At 40.4% G+C, this 27,524-nt stretch overlaps 1 protein-coding gene across 2 annotated transcripts in view; it reads left to right on the top strand.

Moving 5' to 3' along the window:
- The window catches only part of Ehhadh (enoyl-CoA hydratase and 3-hydroxyacyl CoA dehydrogenase), a 69,083-nt gene that overhangs the window by 13,880 nt on the left and 27,679 nt on the right, over positions 1-27,524 (top strand). Inside the window, exons 10-15 of one of the 2 annotated variants that reach the window (XM_059276830.1) lie at positions 1,389-1,459; positions 2,576-2,600; positions 7,181-7,215; positions 8,004-8,028; positions 10,561-10,650; positions 10,687-10,728. In XM_059276830.1, the coding sequence (XP_059132813.1) occupies positions 1,389-1,459; positions 2,576-2,600; positions 7,181-7,215; positions 8,004-8,028; positions 10,561-10,650; positions 10,687-10,728 (288 nt within the window). Of the gene's footprint in view, positions 1-1,388; positions 1,460-2,575; positions 2,601-7,180; positions 7,216-8,003; positions 8,029-10,560; positions 10,729-27,524 lie in introns of both variants that reach the window. The other variant, XM_059276829.1, reaches the window with a different exon arrangement.

The following is a 27,524-nucleotide window of genomic DNA, read 5'->3' as shown; positions in this document are numbered from 1 at the left end:
ACTCTGGTTTGTCCTTAGTGCCAAAGCATTCTTGATTCATCCTCCAAGGCAGAGGCTGGGTTTGAGAGTTCTCCTAAAAGACTAGCCGTGTTCCTCAGGGTAATAGAATGGATTCATGGAGATTGGCTATCTCTTGGTACCCATCTGGCCATAGGCTATGTCTGTTCTCTGTGTTTTCAGTACTTGAGTCTCTCACTCTTTGCATGATCTGGCCTGTCACATCTTTTCTGCAACATGAACTTATAATCTAAGGAATCATTTTCCTCAAAGTGCCTTTATTTTAGCTATTTGAGTAGGTTCACAGTCAAGGCTCATCAGAAACATGTCTGCTTCTCCTGGATTTTCTCACTGTACAAGTGGTCTGGTATCAATCATAGGCTAGCCCTGTAGGGTTAATGCACAATGTTTATTGATTGTAAATTCAGACTCCTGCTTCTGAGCCATGTGTGCCAGAGACATGGGATTCCACTTCTAGTCCCCACCTTTCAATCTCCCTTATTCCTCTTGCCCCTATCCTTCTCCAACCACTTCTCCTCTTTCATAATTGTCATGTTGACTCAGGACTATAGGTCTGGCAAGCCATGGAGGCCTATGTGATCCCTATACCTGTTACTTTATTATTGATGCTACATACCAGAACACATTGCCCATGCAATGTGGCCTAACCCCCAAGCATGTCCCCAGCCTCAGCTTTTGGTGTCCTGGGCCTTTTTGTATTCATTATATGTCCCTCCCTCACAAAACTCATGAGACTAACAAAGTCACTGGGAGAGAACTGAACAGAACCCTTCTTGGGGACAATATGCCTAGAAAGGCAGTTGAATCTCAGTAGGTCATCGGGCTCAGATCTTCACTACATGTACAAAGGTGTTGTATGATATTTTGTTTGTGTTCTGACGAATAAAGCTTGCCTGGAGATCAGAGGGTGGAGCTAGCCATGAGTTAACCATAGAGGCCAGGCAGTAATAGTTCACACCTTTAATCCTAGCACTTGGGAGGAGGAAGCAGGAAAATCAGGAGTTCAAGGCCACCCTGGGCTACAGGAGATTTACCAGTCTAAAAGAGAAACAGAGCCAGGTGGTGGTGGTACATGCCTTTAATCCCAGCACTAGGGAGGTGGAGACAGGAATATAAGGTGGGTGGAGATAGGATCTCAGTGCCTAATAAACAAAATATTATACAACATAAAAATACATCTTCGTTTTTCTCCAAGTCTTCCCTCTGCCTTAGTTTGCTTTATGGGAAGATAGTCTAGCAGCAGCAGAACCATCTTGTTCAGTAGGTTTAGTCACATGTGCTAAGTCCGTGCACTTTCACCCACATCAAGTAAAGTCCAGTGTAAATAGTAAGCAGTCCCGTGAACTGACAGTCACTTTCTGTCCCACTAGTGTCCCATGAACCTCCTGATAATACAGTTTCACCAGTAAACCAGCAAAAGTCAACCATGAGCATGGTCGAGGTAAAAGGGCCTTTTCTTTCTCTGAGGTAGAAAGGTTACCTCGGTGGTCCCCTTATGTTTCAATGGGTATCACATTTGAATTAAGAAACTGATCAGGTACATCATGTGTTGTTGTTTGTTTTTAAAGTGTATTTTGCCTGCATGTGTATATTTGTATCACGTGCGTACTTGGTGCCAAGAAGGGCAGAAGCACCATGTAGGTGCTGGAAATCAAATCCCAATATGAGCATGTATGTCTGTGTGAGGGTATCACAAGCCCTGGAACTGGAGTTGCAGACAGGTGTGAGCTGCCACGTGGGTACTGGGAATTGAACCCAGGTCCTCTGGAAGAGCAGCCAGTGCTCTTAACATCTGAGTCATCTTTCCAGCCCAGTACATCATGTTTTTAAAGATCCTCATGTTGTTGGGCACACTAAGCTCCAGACACATCAAACTTTGGGTCATATGCTCAAATTATTTCTACCATAGTCCCTAGAAACAAAAAATATCTTAGTGAAAAATATAAGTTTTCATGAGTTGGCTTTTTGGAGCCCAGTCTGTATGGTGGGATGCCTTGCTCAGCCTTGATGCAGGGTGTGTGGGGGGGGTGTTGGTCCTGCCTCAACTGAATGTACCAGGCTTTGTTGACTCCCCATGGAAGGCCTTACCCTTTTGGAGGAGTGGATGAGAGGTAGGGTGGGGGTGGAGGGAGTCGGGGAAAGAAAGGAAAAGGGGAGTGGAAGGAGGGATGGGAGGGGGAACTGTGGTTGGTATGTAAACTGAAAAAAACTGTGAACAAAAAAACCCAACAACATTGAAAGATGAAAAAAATAAATGAAAATACAAGTTTTCATAGACGTTATGTGATGTAGATTAGGGAACATTCAGTAGAGGCCAGACAGGTTATCCTGATCAGCCCTTGAATCAGAAAAAATTGTAAAAGGTACTAGTCTTTAGCACAAAGTATAGAGTCCCAGATCTTCTGTTACATCATCAAATAAGGAGTCAATTAATATAGTCTCCACTTGACTACACTTTTATATCCTCATTATGTCAACTACGGAAGGATCACAGATCTTTACAAATATTATTCAACATGATCTAAATGTTAAATATTTTCTTTCCTTTCAATTACAGGTACTATTTAATAAATGCAGATGTGGTATGTACTGTAGAACACTCTCTAAGACACAATTTAGATGAGAATTGTGTAAATATTAGTTGTCTTTTATATGATACACCACTGTGATATAAGCTGCTAACTGATAATGAAAATTATATGTTTTTATTTTTTTTTAAGGAAATGACATCCCAAGTAACAAATCATGACCAGGTGTCTATGGTTGTCATGTTCAACTGTGATTCCTTTAGTTATTTGAAGGATTTGTTCACCAAGTTGTGTCTAAATTTTTTTCCAAAGAAAAATATCCCAACTACCCAACCCAATTTCTAGTTATGAGTTTGTAAATTGAAAAATCAGAATACAGTTTATCTACAAAAATGTATTCAAACTTGACCACAGCCATGCATGGTTGGGTTACATGCTTGCGTTCCTTCATAGACGAATAAACCAGAACTCAAGAGGTAGTGATGAGGCTCCTTAGCTGTGCATCTTAAGAGCCACTTCTTACCTCATCAAGGGCACAATAATCCCCTTGGAGAGCTCTGCCTTCTTACATCTGCCTGCAGTAAGGCAAATCGATAGGGATCCCAAACACTGCAATGACTGCTGTAGTGGTTAGAAGTCCTAGGAAGTGTCATTCAGCATGCAGCAGACAGTCACTGCTTTGAAAGGTAGAGAAGCACAGTGCTTCTTTTAAGATGACAGAATCCCAAAATTAAATAAAGGACATGGGAGAGTGGGATGGATAGTTCAAAATGGATTTCTCTTAGATCTGACGTATTCCTGTAAGTTCTGGAGAAAAGCATTAACAGATTATACAACATTGGCATGGTCACAAAGAGTCACAAAATTTAAGGACAGTATGCACTAGGATTTCCAGTCATCATTCGTTTAATGATCTGTGCTGCATCATTATTCCAGCAATACATTTAAATTTTATTTTTTTAATTATTAATATAATTTTATTAATTTTGATATGTTTATGCACTGTATTTCATCTTATTCATACCTCATGACTCTTACTGTTCATAGATCCTCTCCCTTTTTACATTTTCCCAAATTTTATCCTTAAAAATAACTTGCTAGTCCATTTTGTGCTAAACGACACACATCTTGCCACATTCTGTGATTGTCCTTAGTGTTCTGTGTATTTGTGGATTTCTTCTGGGAATAGCAAGTTGTCCCACAGAGATCCAGGACCAGTTTCCACCCCCATAATCTTCCATTTCTGTCTTCTCCAGCCACTTTCTCCTGCTTCTGGAGTGCCATGTGGACTCTGTACTCTGTACCTGGTAATACATCAATGTGTGACAATTCCCTTATACCAGGAATCTTTTTCGTGATGTTTCATACTATAAAACATTTCTCAGAAGAATCCCCAGAATGAGTCTCTATGTGTCGTGTCTTTTATATTCCATAATTTTCTCTCCCTCCTTCTCTAAACTTATCAGTCACAAGAGAAGAGTCTGGAACACAAAACTTCTAGTGGACTACATTTGCAGAAGGACATTTGAATCTTACTAAGTCATCTGGCTCATCCCTTTACCTGATGGGCATAGGTGGAAGGCTGGTGGTGAGCAACTGAGGCACTTGAACGTGTAAAGACAGAGGAGTTAACCAGAGTCAGCTTGGAGCAGTCACATAAGCAGAGTGACACAAGACACAGTAAAAAACAACAACAACAACAAAAAAAACAACTAAGCGATCCATGCAACTACGTGAGCCAGGCAGTGGTGGTACATGCCTTTAATCCCAGCGCTCAGGAGGCAGAGGCAGGCAGATCTTGTGAGTTTGAGGCCAGCCTGGTCTACAGAGTGTGTTCCAGGAAAGGCGCAAAGCTACACAGAGAAACCCTGTCTCAAAAAAAAAAAAACCAACAAAAAAAAAAAAATAAAACCAACTAAGTGAAACCACACACATAGACACACCAAGACACACCCAGGGATACACACACACACACACACACACACACACACACACACACACACACACGGAAGAGCATTGTCTGAAATCTTAGGAAGAGTGACAACAGTAAAGTCACTGACATGTGATGGTCATTTGGACCAAACACCTGAAGCTGTGACTCCAATTAGTGGAATATCTGCTCGAATTTACCTGCATCTATATACTGGTGGCAGCCTCGTGTTCACAGGCCCTCATTTTGCATGGAAAGGATCACCTCTGAGAATTCCTAGCCTTTGTGCCTTCTCTAAGAGAAGTCTCATGTCTTTGGTCTTCACCTTGCCAAAAACGCACAACTTCTAATCATTATTTAGGAGTTTTGGTAAGTTTAAAGGGCTTGCAGATATATATGTATATATGTTTATATATATATTTCACAAAGCAGAAGTGTTATAAAGACCAGAAAACCATGTTCATAAACACATGTAGATTATCCATTGTGCATTATTCTTCCATAAAATATGCACCACATATGATGAATTATTGCAATTTATCTCATTATTCATACTTACCAAGATTGCATCATTTTTACCTTTGAGAGATAATGTCATGGGACATGAACATTCACTTTTAAATAGTTGTTTAAAGTTAAATACGTGGTGTACAGATGCTCAGAAGGTGATTAGACTGTGCACACACATCGGTACCCTGTTTTGTTTTTTAATTTTTTTAAATCTTATTTTATGATTTAATTTAGTTTTGCATATCAGCCACGGATTCCCTTGTCCTCCCCCCGCCAGCCCCCCCCCGCCTTCCCTCCAGCCCCCCCCCCTCCATTCCCATCTCCTCCCAGGCTGAGCTAAGTGTCCCTGCATAAGCCCCAGGTTCCAGACAGCCAGCTCATGCACTGAGGACAGGTCCTGGTCCCACTGCCTGGATGCCTCCCAAACAGATCAAGCTAATCAACTGTCTCACTTATCCAGAGGGCCTGATCCAGTTGGGGGCTCCTCAGCTATTGGTTCATAGTTCTTGTGTTTCCATTCATTTGGCTATTTGTCCCTGTGCTTTTTCCAACCTTGGTCTGAACAATTCTCGCTCATACAAACCCTCCTCTTTCTCGCCAATTGGACTCCTAGAGCTCCACCTGGGGCCTGGCTGTGGATCTCTGCATCCATTTCCCTCAGTCATTGGATGAGGTTTCTAGCACGACAATTAGGGTGTTTGGCCATCAGATCACCAGAGTAGGTCAGTTCAGGCTGTCTCTCGACCATTGCCAGTAGTCTATTGTGGAGGTATCTTTGTGGATTTCTGTGGGCCTCTCTAGCACTTTGCTTCTTCCTATTCTCATGTGGTCTTCATTTATCATGGTCTCTTATTCCTTGTTCTCCCTCTCTGTTCTTGATCTAGCTGAGGTCTCCCACTCCCCTAAGCTCTCTTTCCCTCGACCCTTGCCCTTCATTACCCCCACTCACATCCAGGTTGTTCATGTAGATCTCATCCATTTCTCTGTCATTGGGCGATCCCTGTGTCTTTCTTGGGGTCCTGTTTTCTAGGTAGCCTCCCTGGAGTTGTGAGCAGCAGTCTAGTCATCTTTGTTTTACATCTAGTATCTTCCTATGAGTGAGTACATACCATGTTTGTCTTTCTGAGTCTGGGTTACCTCACTCAGGATGATTTAATCTCCAGTGCACATATAAAAAAGGTCAGACAATTCTATGCACACCCCTAACCCCAGCGTATTCAGGGGCAGAGAAGGAGGATTCTGGGTCTTGCTGACTATTAGTCTGGGTTTAGCTTCAATGAAAAACCTTGATTGAAGGAAGGAAGACAAAAGTGAAAGACCAGGATTGTTATAATTTATATTTTTAATTCTTTGAGAATTTAATGTGACTACTGTGTTTACATCATTCTATCCCACCTTCTCCTCAATCCAAGTCATCCCAAGTCCCCCCTTCAAATATATGAGTTCTTCTCTGATAACTATTATACTTACGTAAACAGATGAGTTCATTTAATGATGCTCTTATATATACCTATGTGTGCTCTTGTATGTTTAGTGCAGTTAGTTCAGGATTAGATAACTTATGAGGAGGCTTACCTCAGGAGAAAATTCATCTCTCTGCCACCTCTCTGTAGCTCCTGGTCTAGGGTGCCATATCAGTAGGAGCTGTCATGATGCAGGTCCTATTTGGGGAACTTTGTTGAGATTTCATTGGCTATATCATCCCTGCCATGTCTCGAAGACACTATCTAGCAGCATGTGTCCTGTCCCTGTCCCTCCGGTTCTTATAGTCTTTCCAATCCTCTACCAAAATGTTCCCTGAGCCTTAGGTATAGGGGTTATCTTATGCATCTACAATTTGGGATCCCACAATTTGTCTTCTGACCTCTACATGCAAACTGAAGCACACCAGTGGTCACTCCAAAGAGAATACTTGTGAAGATTTGTATTTGATCTTCAATTGGATAGATTATTTTATGTTGCTTTAGATCCCCCACTGTCTGGAAATACAACAACTCTGTTACTCATATCTCTCCAGGCCTTTTTCTGTTTTAATTTCCTTCAAGGGAAGACAGTTCAGCAGCTGCCCAACCATCCTGTTCAGTAGGTCTAGTCACATTTACTAAGTCCATGCACTTTTAGCCACATCAAGCAAGAATGCTGCATAAGTAGTAAGCAGGACCATGAGCTGACAGTCACTTTCTGTCCCCTTTAGTGTCACCTGAAGAGACACAAGTGAAGGTGGAGAAGGTAAGGGGACCTTTCTTTTCTCTAAGATAGAAAGGTTATTCTAGTGATCTTACGTTTCAGTGGATATCCCATTGAACAACGAAACTGAGCAGGGCATCATGAGTTAATTTAGGAAGAGGACAAAGTGGAATTGTACCATCTTGGTCCAGACTGAATCAAATCTTCCAGTGTCAAGTGTCACAGTCTGTATGAGGGGGCCTTTTCTTCTGGAGAAAAAAGGCTCCTCTTTAGATAAATGTGTGTAATATTGACTCAGAAATTAACAGGCATATTGTCTATTAAGATGTGTGTTTTTCCTTAAGGGACCTCTCCCAGCCTGTCATCTAGATAGAGTTTGGATTGTTCCCCAAAAATCTATGTGGTGGGAAGCTTCATGCATCCATCCAATAATTGAATATTTAGGGTATAATACATTTAAAATATGTGCACTCATGCAAATAATTGGAGGCCCCCTCATAGAAGGAATTAATCTCCCAGGGCAGGTTGTTAAGTTGGTCTGCCATGCTGGGATGTAGCTTAGGGAGCCCTCAGTGAAGGCCAAACAGAAGAGGTGCTCTGCTCTCACTTTGAGTCAGCATTAGTGTGTGATGTATTAGTTTTTGTCACAAAGTACGTAGCCCTGGTTTTCTGTGACATCATCACATAATGTATGAATACAGTCTTTTTTTTTAATGTCTTTTTCCTATCCTGCTTTACACTATGCTGTGTCATAGGGTGAACCAAAGAGCTATGCAAACAGACTCTGTATGACATGAATCTCAAAGTGTTTTCTTTCCTTTCAATTACAGGTGGAGAGTAGAAGTTTTAATTGTTGTATGTATTATGGAATCTCTCAAAACACATTTTAGAATTGTTTAAATGCTGGCCGTCTTTTCTCTGACACAACAATGTGATATAAGACTCCTATTGGGAGTTTAAGTGGGGGGAAAGGCAATGCCCTAAGTAATGAGTCCTACCCATGTGTCTACAGTCACTGCTTTCAGTTCTGATGCCTCTAGTTATTTTGGCATTTTGTGTACCAGGCAGGGTTTAAATAGATTTTTTTCCCAATACAGTTATCCCTATGACAGAGTCCACTTTCCAGTGACAAATTTGTCAATTCAAAAAGCAAGATACACATTTTACCTTAAAAAAAAAAGTGTTCAAAGTTCACCATACAGATGTGTGAGACTTGGTTTTGTTTTGGTTTTTTTTGTGCATCTCTCTGGAGAATGATAGGGATAGGTCATCAGTCTTTCCAGTGATAGAGCTCAGGAAGTACTTTTTATTTTGTCAAGGGCTCAGGAATACCTATGTGAGAGACCCAGCTTCCCAGCATCTGCCTGCAATAACCCAGCCCTAGGTAAACACCAGACAATGATGAGCACCAAGTGGGCAGAAAGCCGGGCAGTGCTCTTTAGCTGCCTGCAGACACTCATAAGTATGATAGATGGAAAGTTCATATGTTTGGTCAGATCAGAGCATTTGACTATAGGAGACACTGCACTGAAAAATAGGTCGGATATGTGTGATAACTGGATTTATGGTAGAGATGGCTCATTCCAATAAGAACTATTGTAAAAGCTTAACAGATTAGACAACATTAACATGAGCCCAAAGAGCCACACAATTTATGGGCAATGTCCACTAAGACCTCCAGTCATCCCTTCATTTTTGAGCTGCACTGGGTCATTCTTGGCTACATATCCGTCTTTAAAGGTGAGCTCCAGTTTGTGTTCCAGTATTGCTTCTATCACTGGTGGTCAGTCTCCCTGCTGCCTGCTATGTCGGAGCACTCAGTGGAATGATATAAGCAGCAGTGAGTTACACAGTCAGAGTATGGCTGGGTATCATCATTTTGAAGATGCTGGCTGTGTTAGAGTACCCTCACAGCCAGATTTGTCAAAGAAGGTCAATGGGCAGGAATGTAAAGACCAGTTCGCTTTAGTGTGCGTCTACCATGTGCAAAGCCCTGGATTTGATCCCAATGATTGTATACTATGTGCCCATTGTGGCACACTTCTGTAAACCCAATTCTTCAGAGCTAGAGTGAGGAGAACCATAAGTTGAAACTCAACCTTTTATACATAGGGATTTTCAGCCTGATCTTTCATTAGAGGTATTTCTATAGGTTTAAAATAATGGTTAGGGAGTGAGCTTGACTCATTTCCCCCCTTAGAGTCTGTGGATAGAAGAGTGTGTAGAAATTAGACTTTGATGAGTCGAGCAGAGCAGGTATGGTGCACACTTGGTGCTAATATAGACTCTGCCCTTCTAGCTACATTTTTCTGGGTTGTCCGTAGAGTGGCTGAGAATATTTGTCATCTAGAAAGCCATGTGCATACTTACCACCCAAATACCAGACTGCTTTTCTTACCTGGTCATGTTGAAGACATCAAGGAAGGCTTGGCCAATTGAAGGGAAGTTTCATTTTTGTCAAACCATCGTGCAATAACATGATATAGAATGATTTGGACTCTGAGTATTTCTAAGGAATATGCTCGAATCTATAATCTCTCAGTGTGGTTCCCTGGCAATCAAAATTAGTCAGTGGGAGGGATATGACAGGTTGAAGATGCAGGAGAAGGGTCACATATTGGTACTAAGCCAGTGCCCTCTACTCCAGTTTTGAGTCAGGGATTGGAAGGTAAAGAATATCTCTCTCAGGCTGCTTCTGTCGGGTGTGGTCACAGTGACAGAAGTGTAACTAATGTGGTACCTGAAGGTGAAAAGATGGGAGTGCACGCAGTTTTTACTTCTCAGTCATCTAAGGCAATGCCATATGTTCTCTGTGAGCTATAAGTACCATAGGTAAATAAAGAGTGAAAGTCAGCAACAGCCACCTTCCCATGTTGGATGCAATGGATCACTCTAAATTCAGTCACTAGCTTCTAGCTGAATTCCTCTGGTATTTAACAAACCTCATCAGAGTATTTCTGCTGTACATGTGCCTTTCCTTATGATTTACCATTTGTAGTTCCCTTTTAGACTAGAAAGTATCATGAGAAGTCCTTCTGAAACTTCCAGTGTTTGGAGAAAAGCATGGAAGAAAGGGGAATCGTATGAACAACAGTGTATTCATGCGATTGTCAGAAGGAAGAGCTCCCATCTGGCACCAAACCCATATAACACATTCAGTCCTGCTGCTCCTTCTCTATTGCACCAGCCACGTAAATGCAGACAGTACTTATAGTGTCTTTATACTGCTTAATCACAAAATGTGGTGATTTTCCACAAGCAACACTCTGACACTGATGACTAGCTGGAACGGGAAATTAGACCATATTTATAAACACACAGCCACGATTAGTTTTCTGGTTTTCTGCCGTAAACTAACATAACTCTCCGTTGTGACTACATTCCCAGTTACTTCAATCTTTAAAAGATTTTATAAGAAGTCTGTCATCCCTGAAGTTATTGAAGAACCTCCAGCTGCTCCAGCTGCTCCAGCTGCTCCACCTGCTCCAGTTGCTCCAGCTGCTCCAGCTGATGTTGTGCATACATCTGAAGAAATACTACAAACCCAAAGGAAAGGTACTGTACATATTGAGGCTTTGCTTCCATTATACGTAGTAGTCAGTTATCCTCTGTGCCATATGTAAAACTGAACAAATTTACTGGAACTTTCACTATCTGAAATATAGCAGTGTATCCATCTCATCCCTAGAAATACAACCATAGAATTTTAAGATGTATTTAAAACAATTAAATAAAAATAAAAGTCACTTTGGCTCTCGCTGAATAACATGAACTAGAGGAAAGCTGGAGCACATGTATAAGTTGATATAGCTTCACCTGATGTGGGCAGGAACAGGTGAGTCACCCTATCTGCTACTTAATCCACATGTGGGTGACACAGATGGATTAGATCTAAAGAATCCCCAAAGTACAAGTGAAATTTGAAATATGTAACAGTCTTCTTGGCCAGGTTCAATGGGAAAGGGTCCCAGTAGTGGCCATGTCACACCCTGTGCTTGGGAGTGTGAGAGAGCAGGAAAGAGATCTGTAAGTACAAGGAAAATGGGAGGTTCCTGTGCTTTTCCTCTTTCGGAAGCAAATGATCCATTTTATAATTCCATAAAATATATACAAACTATCAAAGAATCACAACATGTCCTCTGAAAAAGACAGATGATCTTTACCTCAGCCTTCTTTTCAGGCTATCAAATGTTTACATGGCAAGCCATGGCATCTGGCATAATTCTCTGTTTGAAGCAATTCCAATTATACATTTTTGTTTGACTATTTGTGTATATATTTAATCTTATAATTTTCCATTTAGCCTTTTCAAACATCCTCAGTGTGTCCCTCCTTGGTTCTACTCTGCCATCCCTTTCCCCACTCAGATCTCCCTCCCTTTACTCCTCCCTTTCCCTTCATGTCACCTGTGTTCTCCCATGACCCCCTTAATATCTTCCTTCCTCCTTACCAAATAATGTTCCCTTTCTAGTCTCCTGAACTCTATAGGTTCTCCAAGTTAGTATCTAAATCTTAAGTTTCACACTACGATCAGATGAATATTATGATAACGTCCTTTTAAAGCTACCAATTAGAAACTTTGAGTTTTAGTAGCACATTTCCATATATTTCATGTTTTCAAACATACCTTATGGTTTTTTTTTTGTTAATCAGACATTGCTATAAAATGGTTTTGACTACCTTGAAATTGATTATTGCTCCTGTGTGTTTTAAATCTTCAGTTTCTTTAGTGACTTTGTGAATGAATTGTTTACAGTGATTATTCTCTTCCTCATGTGTTTCTGGGGGTTTTCTGTAATAGTGAATTAGTGATTGGAGTGAGTTTTAACTGCATACAACCAGCAAGTATCCTGTCTTTGTCATGGGATTCTACTGGTCTGTGGGAGACAGCTTCAATACACTGGAGGGTACAGAATTCTTAGTTTAACCTTCCTATGTGAACAGAACTTCAGTGTCAATGGGAAAATAAAGCCTCATGTCTTGATTGTTCAGAACCACGTGTGTGTGTGTGTGTGTGTGTGTGTGTGTGTGTGTGTGTGTGTGTGTGTATACATTGTCCTCCATTTGTGTGAATCTTGGATTAACCAAAAGAATGTAGGAAGTGTGTAAATTATCTCCATGATACTCATTTTATTGCGATTTCATTTTATGGAATGTTTGCCCCAGAATATACCTATTACCACAGGAAACCACTGGAAAAACATGGTCTGCCAATGCTTTTAGCAGATGATTTGGGAAAGTGCTTTCTACTCCAAAGAGAAAAATTACATAGCTCTATTAGTCTACTCTAAAAATAGTATCTATTCCAGAGAAAAGCTGTGCTGCTCCAACACAACAGCATTTAAGGTTTTCCTGTCCCTGGGATGTGACTGCCCCTTTGTGGTTCATGCACTGAACTAGGGAGTGGAGCATGGTGCCACTAGAGGTTAAAATGCTACATGGTTCATTGAATTATCTCCTGGATTGCTGTGAGCCTTGTTTTGTTTCCAGCATTCTGAGGTACCCAGATGTGCAGCAGAGGGGACACGTTATCATGGTCTTTATTTTCTCCTGTTCACCAATACCACTTCATAAACCATATTCCTTTTGGTACCCTGGAGAGCGTGTACTAGATGGCAACTTAGCATAAATTAAAACTCACATTGTTTCTTGGTTTTAGAAGACCATCCGTCTGGTCTTCAAGTGATTGATAGGAGTAATGGGAAGCTTGTACCATTGGAGGATGATCTTACTGTCTTCTATTCCCATCAGCACACTGCAAGTGTTCCATTTTCCATTTCTTCCCTGCTTCTCGTTGACTCAGTGTCTTCAATGAGGATGCTCCAGCAGCCACTTGGTCTAGCCTTGAGAGCATAGCCATACATATAAGCCTGTTGTGTAAGCTAAGCAGATATTACTAGTTCATCATGGATGCACAAAATCCCAGGAATTAAAGTGCATGGCCACTTGTATTTTATCTCTTGAGTCCTCTCTGACTTATCCTCTGTATGTCTGAACCTCAGTTTCCTGCCCTGTCTCATCAGATCACCTTGCCATGTCTTCATGTGTGTTCTGTACTCTAAGCAGTCTGGAACTGATACAGCTTCATGCTTAGTATAGTTCTCACCTGTCTCCACTGGTCTAGAGTATGAATCAAAGGAGAGTATATTCCCCCAATGTCTTTTATGGAACCCCTGCAGTAGGGTGAGGGTTTTTCTTCATTGCAAAGTATGTCTGCCTGCCCTGTATTCTTCTACTTCTGATGCATTGATTCTGCATTGTGTAAACTCAGGGACTCCTCTTTCTAATCAATGTGTCCACAGCAAAAAAGGAGCCCACTTCACTGGCCACATCATTTGACCACTCTTCTGTCCTTTACCCAGAGCCTTCTCCACCCTCCTCCCTATTTCCTGAGTGGAATGGGGACTCTTCTCTTTATGCCTAGTAATCCATGAAATTGTGTCCCTGCTGCCTTATTCCTGATTCTGCATACTGAGTTGATTGGCCCACCTGATCGGACCTAACCATCCATCATGGATCCCTGGATTCATTCCTGTTTTATGCATGTGTACCCAGTTGTCTTCCCCTTCCCTTGAAATGTGGCCTCACCTGAGTCCTTTACAGAGTTTATGGGACAACCAAAATCCCAATAGGAAGTGTATACAATGGGACATTGCTTAGGGACATGCCCAGATAGATACAATTGAGTCTTAACAGGTCATCTGGTCACACCATTACTTGTGGAAAAGAGGTGAAGTGCTGTTCTTGCTTAGCTGAGGAAAGCAGGGGAGCTGAACAGGGTGGGAACAGGGATGCTAAGCACAGCACAGTTAGCAAGCAAAGCTTTGTTTCTGATGTGAAAGGAGACCCAAGGGAAACATCCAAAAGTTACAAACAACAGAACAACAGCCAATAGAAAATTGTCCCAAACAATGTTGTTAGCATGGATGGTGGCACCTGTGGGAGCAGTCACTCACCTAGGATGGTCAACTTGGTCCCTGCAAGAAATACCCAGCAATGTCCCAGAGCTTTGTTGTGGTGGTATTGTGTTCCCCAAAATATCGTGTACCCTAATAAACTTATCTGGGGTCGGAGAACAAAAAAGCCACTAGACACTTAGGATAGGTAGTGGTAGCACACGCCTTTAATCCTAGCATTCCAGAGGCAGAAATCCATCTGTTCAAGGATACAGCCAAGCATGGTGACTCACACCTTTAATCCCAGAAAGCAAGCCTTTAATCCCAGGGAGTGATGGAAGATAGCAGAAAGGTGTATAAGGCGTGAGGACCAGAAACTAGAAGCATTTGGCTGGTTAAGCTTTTAGGTTTTGAGCAGCACAATTCAGCTGAGAGCCATTTGGATATGAGGACACAGAGGCTTCCAGTCTGAGGAAACAAGGGCAGCTGAGAAGTTGGCCAGGTGAGGTTAGCTGTGGCCTGTTCTGTATCTCTGATCTTCCAGCTTCACCCCAATACCTGGCTCACAGGTTTGATTTTATTAATAAGACTCTTTAAGATTCCTGCTACACTTTGTGCCATGACTCCTTCCCTATTTTGAACCTATTCCTACTCTATCCCTAGCGATAAATGTACTGTACCAAGGCCCACCTCAATCTTCAGATGAAGATATGCTTGAAGAGGAGGAGGAGGAGGAGGTGGAGGAGGAGACGGTGGAGGAGGCGGCGACGGCGGAGGAGGTGGAGGCAGAGGAAGAAGAATTGGAGGAGGTGGTAGAGTTTGAGGCACCAGGGGAAGAGGCAGAGAAGGAGGAAGAAGAGGAGGAGGAGGAGGAGACGGTGGAGGAGGCGGCGGCGGAGGAGGAGGAGGCAGAGGCAGAGGAAGAAGAGTTGGAGGAGGTGGTAGAGTTGAAGGCAGCAGGGGAAGAGGCAGAGAAGGAGGAAGAAGAGGAGGAGGAGGAGGAGGAGGGGATGGAAACCTACTACCTATAAAAATATAATGCCTATAATCATGTATAAATGTTTTTTGTTTTTATTTCTATGTCTCTGAGTATGCCCACTGGAGTCACCCCTCCAGGGTGTGAAATTCCCTGGAGCTGTTGTGATAGACAGTTGTGACCCATCCATCCTATGTAGCTACTTAGAACTGAGCTCCAGCTCTCTGTAAGAGTAGCAAGCACACTTAGCTACTGAGCCATCTTTCTAGTACTCAAATCTCTATCTTGAAGGCACATTTGATATTTTGATAGTATCCATCCACAGATACAGATAGGTTTAAAAGCACTCCCTCAGAATACCTCTAACACCTAAGACAGGAGGTGTGGATGTCTCCAAGAGGAGTATATCATCCCTGAACATCCCCTTGTAGTACACCCAGGTCCTGGAGGTCAACATAGGCAAAGTTCCTCTGGAGACACCTCAGAACCTCACTGGGTAGCTGGGGAACCTAAGATAGCAAATTTCAATGGTGCTCCTTCAGAGGCTGGGCTTGTTCCCTGGGGTGCCCTCCAGATCTCCAGTCCTTAGGTAAAAGTGACAAAGGCCCTCCCCCTGCCACATGACTGAGGGGACCTGCTTCAGTGGCTTCAGGCTTTGAATATGGCCCACCAGACCAAAGCCCTTCCTTGAAGGGTCCTGTGTACCCTCAACAGGTCCTAGACACTGTGGGGTTGGGTGCCCACTGAGAGGTCGTCCTCACTGGCTGAGCCAAGCAAGTGTGGTGAGAGCTAATCCAGTTGCCTTCGAGAAACTCATGTCTAGGGCCAAAGATCACATGGGCTACCTGTATGACGCCTCTGAAAGAAGCCCAGGGATTAGCAAAGAAACCCAGTGTTGTAGCACAAATTCTAATTGATCTTAATAATAATAATAATAATAATAATAATAATAATAATAACCCAGAGTCAGATGTCATGGTGAAAGCTGAAAGATAAGAGAAGCAGAGCAGCAAGCCACTAGAGTTCTTACCTCTACAAAATCATCAGACTGAAAGGGGACTGGGTTCCTGTCTCCTCCCACCTTACATTCTTCTCTCTACCCAGCCATATCACTTCCTGTCTTCACCTCCCTAGTGCTAGGATTAAAGGCGTGAGATCCCAAAAGCTGACATCAAAGGTGTATGTCACCACTGACTGGCCTCTGTGGCTAACTAGTGGCTGGCTTTGCCCTCTGATCTTTAGGCAAGCTTTGTTAGAGCATACACAAAACATCATCACACAGTGTGCTAAAGGAAGCAGATTCTGAGTACATAGCTGACTGCTTAGGTTCATGGCCTGGAATTTGGACATCCAGAATCCACCCAGGAAGAGGTTTAGCCCAGTTTTACAATACCTAGAAAACTACAAGTTCCAGCATAGTCAAATGCTGCTGTTAGGGCAAGTTGTCTTCTTCACAGAAGTCTTTTCTTATAGAAGCTCAACTTAAGATTGCAGCCTGGCCCCAAGAGATCACAAAACTCTCAACATACTGACTGATCTGGAAGCTCACACAGTTGTCCACACCTGTTCAGGTAAGAAGGTAAATCAGGATGTACTCTGTTCTCAGAGCCAGAAGAAGAGAGCAGGCCCAAAGACCCATGAACTGACACTAGGGAGGCTGGGATGATTTGTGCATAGATCTCATGACTGGCAAGGCTCAGAATGACTTTGAGCTCATCATCTATGTCACTGAGTGAGAGACTTGAGACATAGGTAAGACTTTCCTCATGCATCTTCTACACCATGGTGCCTTTGCCATTGATCATCAACCTCTGGGAAGGTGGCCTTGGAGGTAAAGCTTTTTACTAGGTCAGCAATCTGGATTACACAGAAGAGAGCCAAGAGTGTTTGGCATGGACATCATATTTATCATCTTCAGAGCCTGATAAGGAGCAGACTCAATCCCTCTTCCCCAATCCATTGTCTAAAAGGTCTGTCTAAAAGGATGGGAGTATATTGGTCAGGTGGTTTGAAAAATATGAATTGGCAAATCTTCACTTCTTCTGCTCCACCAGATTCAGTCCACCCAGTCTCACCCCCAACTCTGTTGCAGAACACCTGCTGCAGTCTCCCCTTCTTCTCTGACCCCATCTCCAGTGGACCACAAAGATCTTTTCCTACAACCTTCCTTCCCCCAACTCATCCCATCATTTCAAGCTCCAGTACCACCAGCAGGCATTCATTTGAAAAACAGTCCAGGTGAACAGTCCAGGGAAACAGCCCTGCAACCATACCACTGTAGACAGACTTTTCTTTCCTGCCCACCAGTTCCCAAATACCTGACATGGAGACTTAATATAAATTATACATGATTGGTTGATAGCTCAGGCTTATTACCAACTAATTCTTACAAACTTAAATATACCCATTTTTATTAATCTATGTATTGCCACATGGCTCATGACTTTACCTGTCCTCCAGTATGTCTTCTTCCCTCTGTATTTCCCGGAGACCTCTCAGACCCTGCTCTCCTTCCCAACATTTTCTCTGCACTGAAAATTCTGCCTCGCTATGGATCAATCAGCTTTTTATTTACAACGAGAGCAATACATATTTACAGTGTAGAAAGATTATTCCATGGCATACCAAAACAGGCCCTGAATATTCCAATTTAGCTGAAAGCACTAGAAAAAAGATCTTAAAACAGTCTGTATGAAGATGATAGAGGTCCTTAAAGAGGAAATTAATGAATCCCTTGAAGTCCAGGAAAACAAACAGTGGGAGGAAATGAATAAGTTCCTTAAATACAGGAAAAGACAAATGGAGGAAGAAAATGAATAAGGCAATTCAAGACCTGAAAATGAAAATAGAATCGACAACAACAACAACAAACCAAACAGGGAATTCTGTAAATGAAAAACTTAGAAATTTGAAAAGAAACCACAGAGGCAGGCTTCACTGACAGAATGCAAGAGAGGATGAGAAAATATCAGGTGTTGAAGGTATGATAGAAGAAATTGATACATCAGTCAAAGAAAATGGTAATTCTAAAAAACTGCTGACAAAATATCCAGGAAAGATGGGACACTATGAAAAGACTAAATCTAAGAATAATAGGAATAGAGGAAGGAGAAGAAACCTAGCTCAAATGCCCAGAAAATATTTTCAACCAAACCATAGAATAAAATTTTCCTAACCTAAAAAAGGAGATGTGAATAAAAGGTACAAGAAGCATACCGAGCACTAAACAGGTGGAACCAGAAAAGAAAGTCCCTCTCAGCACATAATAATCAGAATACTAAATATATAGAACAATAAAAAAAATGTTAAAAGCTACAAGGGAAAAAGACGAAGTAACATAAAGGCAGACCAATTAGAATTATACCTGACTTTTTCATGGACACTCTAATAAAAGCCAGAAGAGCCTGAACAGATGTTCTACAGGCTCTGAGAGACCACAGATACCAGCCCAGACTACTATACCCAGCAAAACTTTCAATCACCATAGATGGAGAAAATAAGATATTCCATAATAAAGCTGTGGTGGTTTGAAAGAGAATGGCCCCAAAGGGATTGGCACTATAAGGAGATGTGACCTTGGTGGAGTAGGTGTGGTCATGTTGGAGGAAGTATGTCACTGTAGAGGCAGGGTTTGAGGCCTCATATATGCTCAAGATATCACCCAGTGTTTCAGATCACTTTCTGTTGCTTGCAAGATGTAAATTCTCAGCTACTTCTCCAGTACCATGTCTGCCTGCATTCTGCCATGATGATAATGGACTAAACCTTTGAAAATGTAAGCAAGTCATCTCAATTAAATGTTTTCCTTTATAAGAGTTTCTGGGTCATGGTGTCTTTTCATAGCAATAGAAACCCTAAATAAGACAAAAGCCAAATTTAATCAGTATTTATCTACAAATTTAGCTCTACAGAAGATGCTAGAAGAAAAATGGCAACCTAAGGAGGTTAACTACAACCATGAAAACATAGGGAATAATCTCATACCAGCAAGACGAAAAGAAGGTAAAACACACATACACACACAAACACACCACCACCACCACCACCACCAACAACAACAACAACACAATAACAACAACAACACAACAGGAATCAACAATCATTGGTCATTGATATCTCAATAGCTATGATCTCAACTGCCCAATAAAGGACACAGACATCAATAGAATGGATATGAAAACAGGATCTATCCTGTTGCATTCAAGAAACACACCTCAAAACCAAGAACAGACATTCCTTCTGAGTAAAGATTTGAAAAAAGATATTCCAACAAATGAACCTAAGAAGCAAGGTGGTGCAGCCATTTTACTATCTAACAAAACAGACTTCAAACCAAAACTAATCAGAAGAGATGGGAAAGGACACTACATACCCATCAAAGGAAGACTCCACCAAGATAACATTTCAATTCTTAACATCTATGCCCCAAACACAAGGGCACCAAAGTTTGTAAAAAGCAACACTACTACAGCTTATATTACATATTGACCCTCATGTGGCGACAGTGTGTAACTTCAATAGCCCACTCTCACCAATATGCAGGTCATTCAAACAAAAACTAAACAGGGAAATACTTGAGCTAACAAATGCTATAAACTAAATAGACCAAACATGCTTATAGAATACTTCACCCAAACTAAAAAGAATATACTTTCTCTGCACCTCATTGAACTTTCTCCAAAACTGACCACATGCTTGGACACAAAGCAAGTCTCAACAGATACACAAAAATTGAAATAACTCACTGCATCCTATTAAGCCACCACAGAATAGAGGTTGATATCAACAGAAAGCTTACAAACTCATGGAAACTGAACAACTCTACCAAATGAAAAATGGGTCAAGACAGAAATAAAGAAATTAAAGACTATATTAGAGTTTCTATTGCTGTAAAGAGACACCATGACCATGGCAACTCTTTTTAAATAAAAACATTTAATTGGGGATGGTTTACAGTTCAGAGGTTTAGTTGATTATCATCATGGCAGTAAGCATGGTGGCACACAGGCAGACATGGTATTAGAGAGGTAACAGTTCTACACGTGGTTTGGCAGGCAGCAGAAAGAGAGACAGACACCAGGCTTGGCTTGTACTTCTGAAACCTCAAAGCCCAGTGGAATACTTCTTCCAAAAGGGCCATACCAGGCCAAATCAATATATAATGTCACTCACTACGAGCCTACATAGGCCATTTTCATTCAAACCACCACAAAAAATTTCCAGAATTAAATGAAAATAAATACACAACATACCCAAAATTATGGAATACAACGAAAGTTATTCTTTCATATAATAACCCTGTCTTTATCTTCCACTCCACCCCCTCCTCATAATCCCCTCACCTCCTCTTTCCCCTAGATCCACTGCTCCTCTGTTTCCCTTCAGAAAAGAGCAGACCTAGAGGTTTTAAGAGGCAAGTACATAGCACCAAGTACCTACATAAAAAAAAATTAATTAAAAAAAAAACAATTGAAGCATGTGGGGGAAGGGCCTATGGAGCCAGGTGCTAGTAAAGCTGGTCCTGAGGGAGAGTGTAGAGGGTGGAACCCAAGTTATTTACAAAAAAATATGATTGGTGCTTCAGGTCAAGAAAGATGATGTTAGTACATAATTCCCTCATAGACACCACTGTAAATTCTGTAGACTAGGCAGGTGCGTTATTGGGTAACCTTTAAGCTGATCCGCACAATGGGGCATTTGCCCCTCCCCTGCCCCGGTCTCATTTTCTTTATGCTTTAAAAGGAGCTTGTTGTTTTTAAATAAATGAGTCCCTACCTGACTTGGCTTCTTGCTGCGTCTGATTGTCTCCCGGGGAAAAAAGAGGCTGGTGAGCAGTGCATTTACCTTTCCTCAGTTCCAGGGCTCCCTTCTCAGGGGACCTAGGTTCCCAGTGGGGCAGGACTCCACAGAAGAGTTCTCATGATAGCAATATAACAGAACACCTGAAACAAAAAGAAGAAATCACACACAAAGGAGTAGATGGCAAGGAATAATCAAAGCCAAGGTTGAAATCAATTAAAATAGAAACAAGAGAACAATACAAAGAATCAATTAAAGATTGGTTCTTTGAGAAATCCAGTATGATAGATAAACCCTCAATGAAATTAACTAAAAGTCAGAAAGAGAATGTCCAAAGTAACAAAATCAGAAATGAAAGGGAGGACATAACAACAGACAGAGGAAATCCATAGAATCGTGAGGGTGTAGTTTAAAAACTTATACTCCACTAAATTGAAAAATCTAAAAGAAATGAATAATTTTCTGAATAGGTATCACTTAAATTAAGTTAAATTAAGATCAGGCAAGCAATTTAAACTGATGCATAACTCCTAGTGAAATAGAAACAGTTATTACAAGTCTTCCAACTAAAAATAGCCTAGGGCCAGGTGTTTTGAGTGCAGAATTCACCAGATATTCAAAGAAGAGTTAATGCTAATACTCTGTAAATTATTCCACAAAATAGAAACAAAAGGAACATAGCCCAATTAATTTTATGAGGACACAGTTTTCCTGATACCCAAACCACATGAATACCCAACAGAGAAAGAGAATTACAGACCACTTTCCCTTATAAACTTAGATACAAAAATACTCAATAAAATAGTTGAAAACCAAATCCAAGAATATATCGAAAAGATCATCCACCATGATCAAGGAGGCTTCATCTGAGAGATGCAGAGATGGAACAACGTGAAAATCAATAGATGTAATCCACCATATAAACCAACTGAAAGAAAAAAAACTACACATGGTCATCTCAGTAGATGGAGAAAAGACCTTTGAAAAAATCCAACACCTTTTCATGATTAAAATCCTGGAGAGTTTAAGGGTACAGGGGACATACTCAAAATAATAAAGGCAGCTCACAGTACACCTGTAGCCAACATTAACTTAAATGGAGAAAAACTCAAAACAACTCCACTAAAATCACAAGCAAGACAAGGCTTTCCACTCTCTATCTATTCAACATACTACTTGAACTCTTAACTACAGCAATAAGACAACTGAAGGAAATCAAAGGGATGCAAACTGGAAAGAGAGAAGTCAATGAATCTTTATTTGCAGATGATATGATAGTATACATAAGTGAACCTAAATATTCCACCAGGGAACTCATACACCTGATAAACCTTTCAGCAAAGTAATTGGATGCAAAATAAGCCCACAAAAATCAGTAGCCCAGGCAGAGCCAGGTGGATCTCTGTGAGTTCGAGGCCAGCCTGGACTACCAAGTGAGTCCCAGGAAAGGCGCAAAGCTACACAGAGAAACCCTGTCTCGAAAAAACCAAAAAAAACAAAAACAAAAAAAAAAAAAAAAAAAAAAATCAGTAGCCCTACCATATACAAATGACAAATGGACTGAGAAAACACTCAGAGAAACAACACCTATCCCCATAGCCACTAATAATATAAAACATCTTGGGGTAACTCTACTCAAGAAAGTAAAAGATTTATATGATGAAAACTTAAAGTCTTTGAAAAAAGAACTTGAAGACAATATTAGAAGATGGAAAGATCTCCCATGCTCATGGATCAGTAGGATTAACATACTAAAAATGGCCATCCTACCAAAAGCAATCTACTGATTCAGTGTAATCCCCATCAAAATTCCCAACACAATTCTTCATAGAACTTGAAAGGACAATTTTCAACTTCATATTGAAAAGCAAAAATCGAGGATAGCTAAAACAATTTGAACAATAAAAGAACTGCTGGAGATCTCATTATTCCTGATTTTAAGTTGTACTAGAAAGCTATATTAACAAAAACCATATAGTATTGGCATAAAAAACAAAGATGTGTTGATGCATGGAACAGAATTGAAGAACCAGACATAAATTCACACTCTTTTTGGCACCTGATTTTTATAAAGAAGCCAGAAATACACTTTGGAAAAAAGAACAACTTCAACAAATGGTTCTGGTAAAATAGGATGACCGCATGTAGAAGAATGAAAATAAATCCATACTTACAACCCTTCACAGAACAACTCCCAATAGATCAAAGACCTCAACATAAGACCAGATACACTGCACCTTACTGAAGAGAAAATAGTGAATAGTCTTGACTTGTAGACACAGGAGATGACTTTCTGAACAGAACACTGTTAGTGTGGACACAAAATTAAACAATTGATAAATGGGACCTCATGAAACTGAAAAGCTTCTGTAAGACAAAGGACACCATCATTCTTACAAAGTGACAGCCTACAGAATGGGCAAAGTTTATAACAAGTCCACATCTAGTAGAAGATTAATACCCAAATTATATAAAAATCTCAAGACTAACCAAACAACCCAATTAAAAATGTGTTACAGATCTAAACAGAATTCTCAATAGAGAAAACACAAAAGGCTTTACCATTCTTGGGCAAATACTCAAATGACACTTCATCCTACCACAAGGAAACATGTTCAACCACGTTTATTGCTGCTTTTCATGGTAGCCAGAAATTGTAAACAACCTAGATGTCCCTCAACAGAAGAATAGATAAAGTAAATGTGCTACATTTACATAATGGATTATTACTCAGCTGTTAAAAAATAACAGCTTGAAAAATAGAGGTGGATAGCCCTGCTCCCTAGGACCTAGCCTCCAGGGGCACATCTCCTATCTCTACCCTATATACTGACACCTAAGCCCCAGAGATACTACAGCAGCATCTACTTACCTCCAGCCATCCCAGCCTCATCAGTGACCACTAGGGCCCCACCTGAACCTGGAGGAGGAGCTACCAGAGAAACCACCTGCACCTAGAGGAGGATGTGAGTGTCTGGGCACCCAGGTGGACAGCCCTGTTCCCTAGACTCTAGTCCCCAGGGGTACTTCTCTTGCCTCTCCCTCACCCTCAGACATCAAAGCCCCAGTGACCTGGCAGCTGCCTCCCAATACCCACAAACATCACCTGAGGCATCAGAGATCATCAGAGCCATAGGCCCCAACTGCACCCAGAAGAAGAGCAACCACCTAAGCCACAGGTCCCACCTGCACCAAGTGGAGGAAGAGATGAGTAGACAACAGTGTAAGAATACATTCAACAACATAAAGAGCAATATGGCACCACCGGAAACTAGTGGTTCTACAACAGCAAGACCTGAACACCCCAATGTAGAAGAAGCAGAAAAAAATCAACCTAAAAAATAACTTTATAAAGATGATAAAGGCCCTTAAAGAGGAAATGAAAATTTTCCTTAAGAAATGGAGGAAAAGACAAAACAGTTGGAAGAAATCAATAAACCCTTTCAAGAAAGCTAAGAAAAAAACAGGTGAAGGAAACAGTTCAAGATTTGAAAATGGAAATAGAGGCAATAAAGAAAACACAAACAGAGGGAATTCTGGAAATGGAAAACCTGGGTAAAAGATCAGGAACTACAGATGCAAGCATAACCAACAGAATGCAAGAGATGGAAGAGAGAATTTCAGGTGTAAAAGATATGAGAAAGAAAATAGATACATTGTTTAAAGAAAATGCTAAATCCAACAAATTCTTAACCCAAAACATCCAGGAAATCTGGGACACCATGAAAAGACCAAACCTAAGAAAAATAGGGATAGAAGAAGGAGAATTCCATCTTAAAGGCACAGAAAATATATTCAATAAAGTCATAGAGGAAAACTTTCCCAACCTAAAGAAGGACAAGCCTATGAAAGTAAAAGAAGCTTACAGAACACCAAATAGACTGGACCAAAAAAAAAAAGTCCCTTTGCCTTATAATAGTCAAACCACTAAACATACAGAAAAAAAGAAAGAGTATTAAGAGTTGCAAAGGAAAAAGGCCAAGTATAAAGGCAGACCTATCAGAATTACACTAGAATTCTCAGTGGAGACTCTGAAAGCTAGAAGGTCCTGGACAGATGTTCTGCAGACAATAAGAGACCATGGGTACCAGCCCAGACTACTATACCTAACAAAACTTTCAATCATCATAGATGGAGAAAACAAGATACTCCATGACAAAGCCAGATTTAAACAATACCTATCCACAAAACCAGCCCTACAGAAAGTACTACTAAAAAAAAATTCTAACCCAAGGAAATTAGCTGTACCCACAAAAACACAGGCAATAGATAACCAACAAACTCCAAAGAAGGGAAACACACAAATGCTACCACCACCACTACCAAAACCAAAAATAACAGGAATTAATAACAATCACTGGCCATTAATATCTCTTAATATCAATTATCTCAATTCATCTATAAAAAGACAGGCTAACAGAATGGGTACAAAAACAGGACCCATTCTTCTGCTGCATACAAGAAACACACTTCAACCTCAAAGACAGATATCACCTCAGAGTAAAAGGTTGGGAAAAGATTTTCCAATCAAATGGACCTAAGAAATAAGCTGGTATAGCTATCCTAACATCTAACAAAATAGACTTCAAACTAAAATCAATCAAAAGAGATGGAGAAGGACATTTCATATTCATCACAGGAAAAATTCATCAAGATGAAGTCTCAATTCTGAACATCTATGCCCCAAATATAAGAGCAACCACATTTGTAAAAGAAACATTACTAAAGCTTAAATCACACATCAAACCACACACACTAATAGTGGGGGACTTCAACACCCCATTCTCACCACTGGATAAGTCTGCCAGACAGAAACGTAACAGAGAAATAAGGGAACTAATAGATATTATGACTCAAATGGACATCTATAGAACATTTCACCCAAACACACACACACACACACACACACACACACACACACACACACACACACACAAAATACCTTCTTTTCAGCACCTCATGGGACCGTCTCTAAAATTAACCACATCCTTGGTAACAAAGCAAACCTCAACAGATACAAAAAAAATTGGAATAACCTCCTGTATCTTATCAGATCACCATGGCTTAAAGAATTCAAAACAACACTCATGGCAGAAAGCCTACAGACTCATGGAAATGAACAATGTTCAACTGAATCACCACAGGATCAAGGAATAAATAAAGAAAAAAATTAAAGACTTCCTAGAATTCAATGAAAATGAATGCACAGCATATTCAAACTTATGGGAAACTATGAAAGCAATGCTAAGAGGAAAGTTTATAGCACTAAGTGCCTACATAAATAATGTGGAGAAATCTCACACTAGTGACTTAACAGCACATCTGAAAGCTCTAGAACAAAAGGAATCAAACTCACCCTGTAGATGACAGGAAATAATCAAAATGAGGGCTAAAATCAATAAAATAGAAACAAAGAGAACAATATAAAGAATCAATGAAACAAAGAGTTGTTTTTTTGAGAAAATCCACAAGCCCTTATCCAAACTAACCAAAAGGCAGAGAGAGAATATCCAAATCAACAAAATCAGAAATGAAAACAGGGGGCATAACAGACACTGAAGAAATCCAGAGAATCATTTGATCATACTTCAAAAACATGTACTCCACAAAACTGGAAAATGTGAAAGAAAGAAATGGACAATTTTCTGGATAGAAATTTACCACATACCAAAATTAAATCAAGACAAGATAAACAATTTAAATATACCTATAACCTCTAAGGAAATAGAATCAGTCATCAAAAGTCTCCCAACCAAAAAAAAAAAAAAAAAAAAAAAAAAAAAAATTCCCAGTACCAGATAGTTTCAGCTCAGAATTCTACCAGAATTTCAAAGAAATCTAATATCAGTACTCCCCAAGTTGTTCCACGCTATAGAAACAGAAGGAACATTGCCAAACTCTTTTTATGAGGCTACAGTTACCTTGATGCTCAAACCACTCAAAGAAACAACTAAGAAAGAGAATTACAGACGAATCTCCCTCATGAACATTGACACAAAAATACTCAATAAAATACTGGCAAACTGAATCCAAGAACACATTAGAAAAATCATCCACCATGATCAAGTAGGCTTCATCCCAGAAGTGCAGGGATGGTTCAACATACAAAAATCTGTAAATGCAATCCACCATATAGATAAACTGAAAGAAAAAAAACCACATGATCATCTCATTAGATGCTGAAAAAAGCCTTCAACAAAACCCAACCCCTTCATGATAAAAGTCTTAGAAAGATGAGGGATACAAAGAACACACTGAAACATAATAAAGTCAATATACAGGAAGCCAAAAGCCAACATCAAACTTAATGGAAAAAAAACTCAAAGTGATTCCACTAAAATCAGGAACAAGACAAGGCTGTCTGCTCTCTCCATATCTATTCAATATAATATTCATAGTTCTAGGTAGAGCAATAGGACAACAAAAAGAGATCAAGGGGATACAAATTGGAAAGGAAGAAGTCAAACTTTTGCTAATTGCAGATGATATGATAGTATATATAAATGACCACAAAAATTCTAACAGGGAACTCCTACAGATGATAAACACCTTCAGTAATGTGGTGGTATACAAGATTAACTCAAAAAAATCAGTAGCCCTCCTATGTACAAATGATAAATAGGCTGAGAAAGAAATCAGAGAAACATCATACATTACAACAGCCATAAACAACATAAAAT

This window comes from Peromyscus eremicus, chromosome 12 (genome assembly GCF_949786415.1).
Source record: "Peromyscus eremicus chromosome 12, PerEre_H2_v1, whole genome shotgun sequence".
NCBI lineage: Eukaryota > Metazoa > Chordata > Mammalia > Rodentia > Cricetidae > Peromyscus > Peromyscus eremicus.
This window is presented reverse-complemented; position numbering and strand designations above follow the sequence as displayed.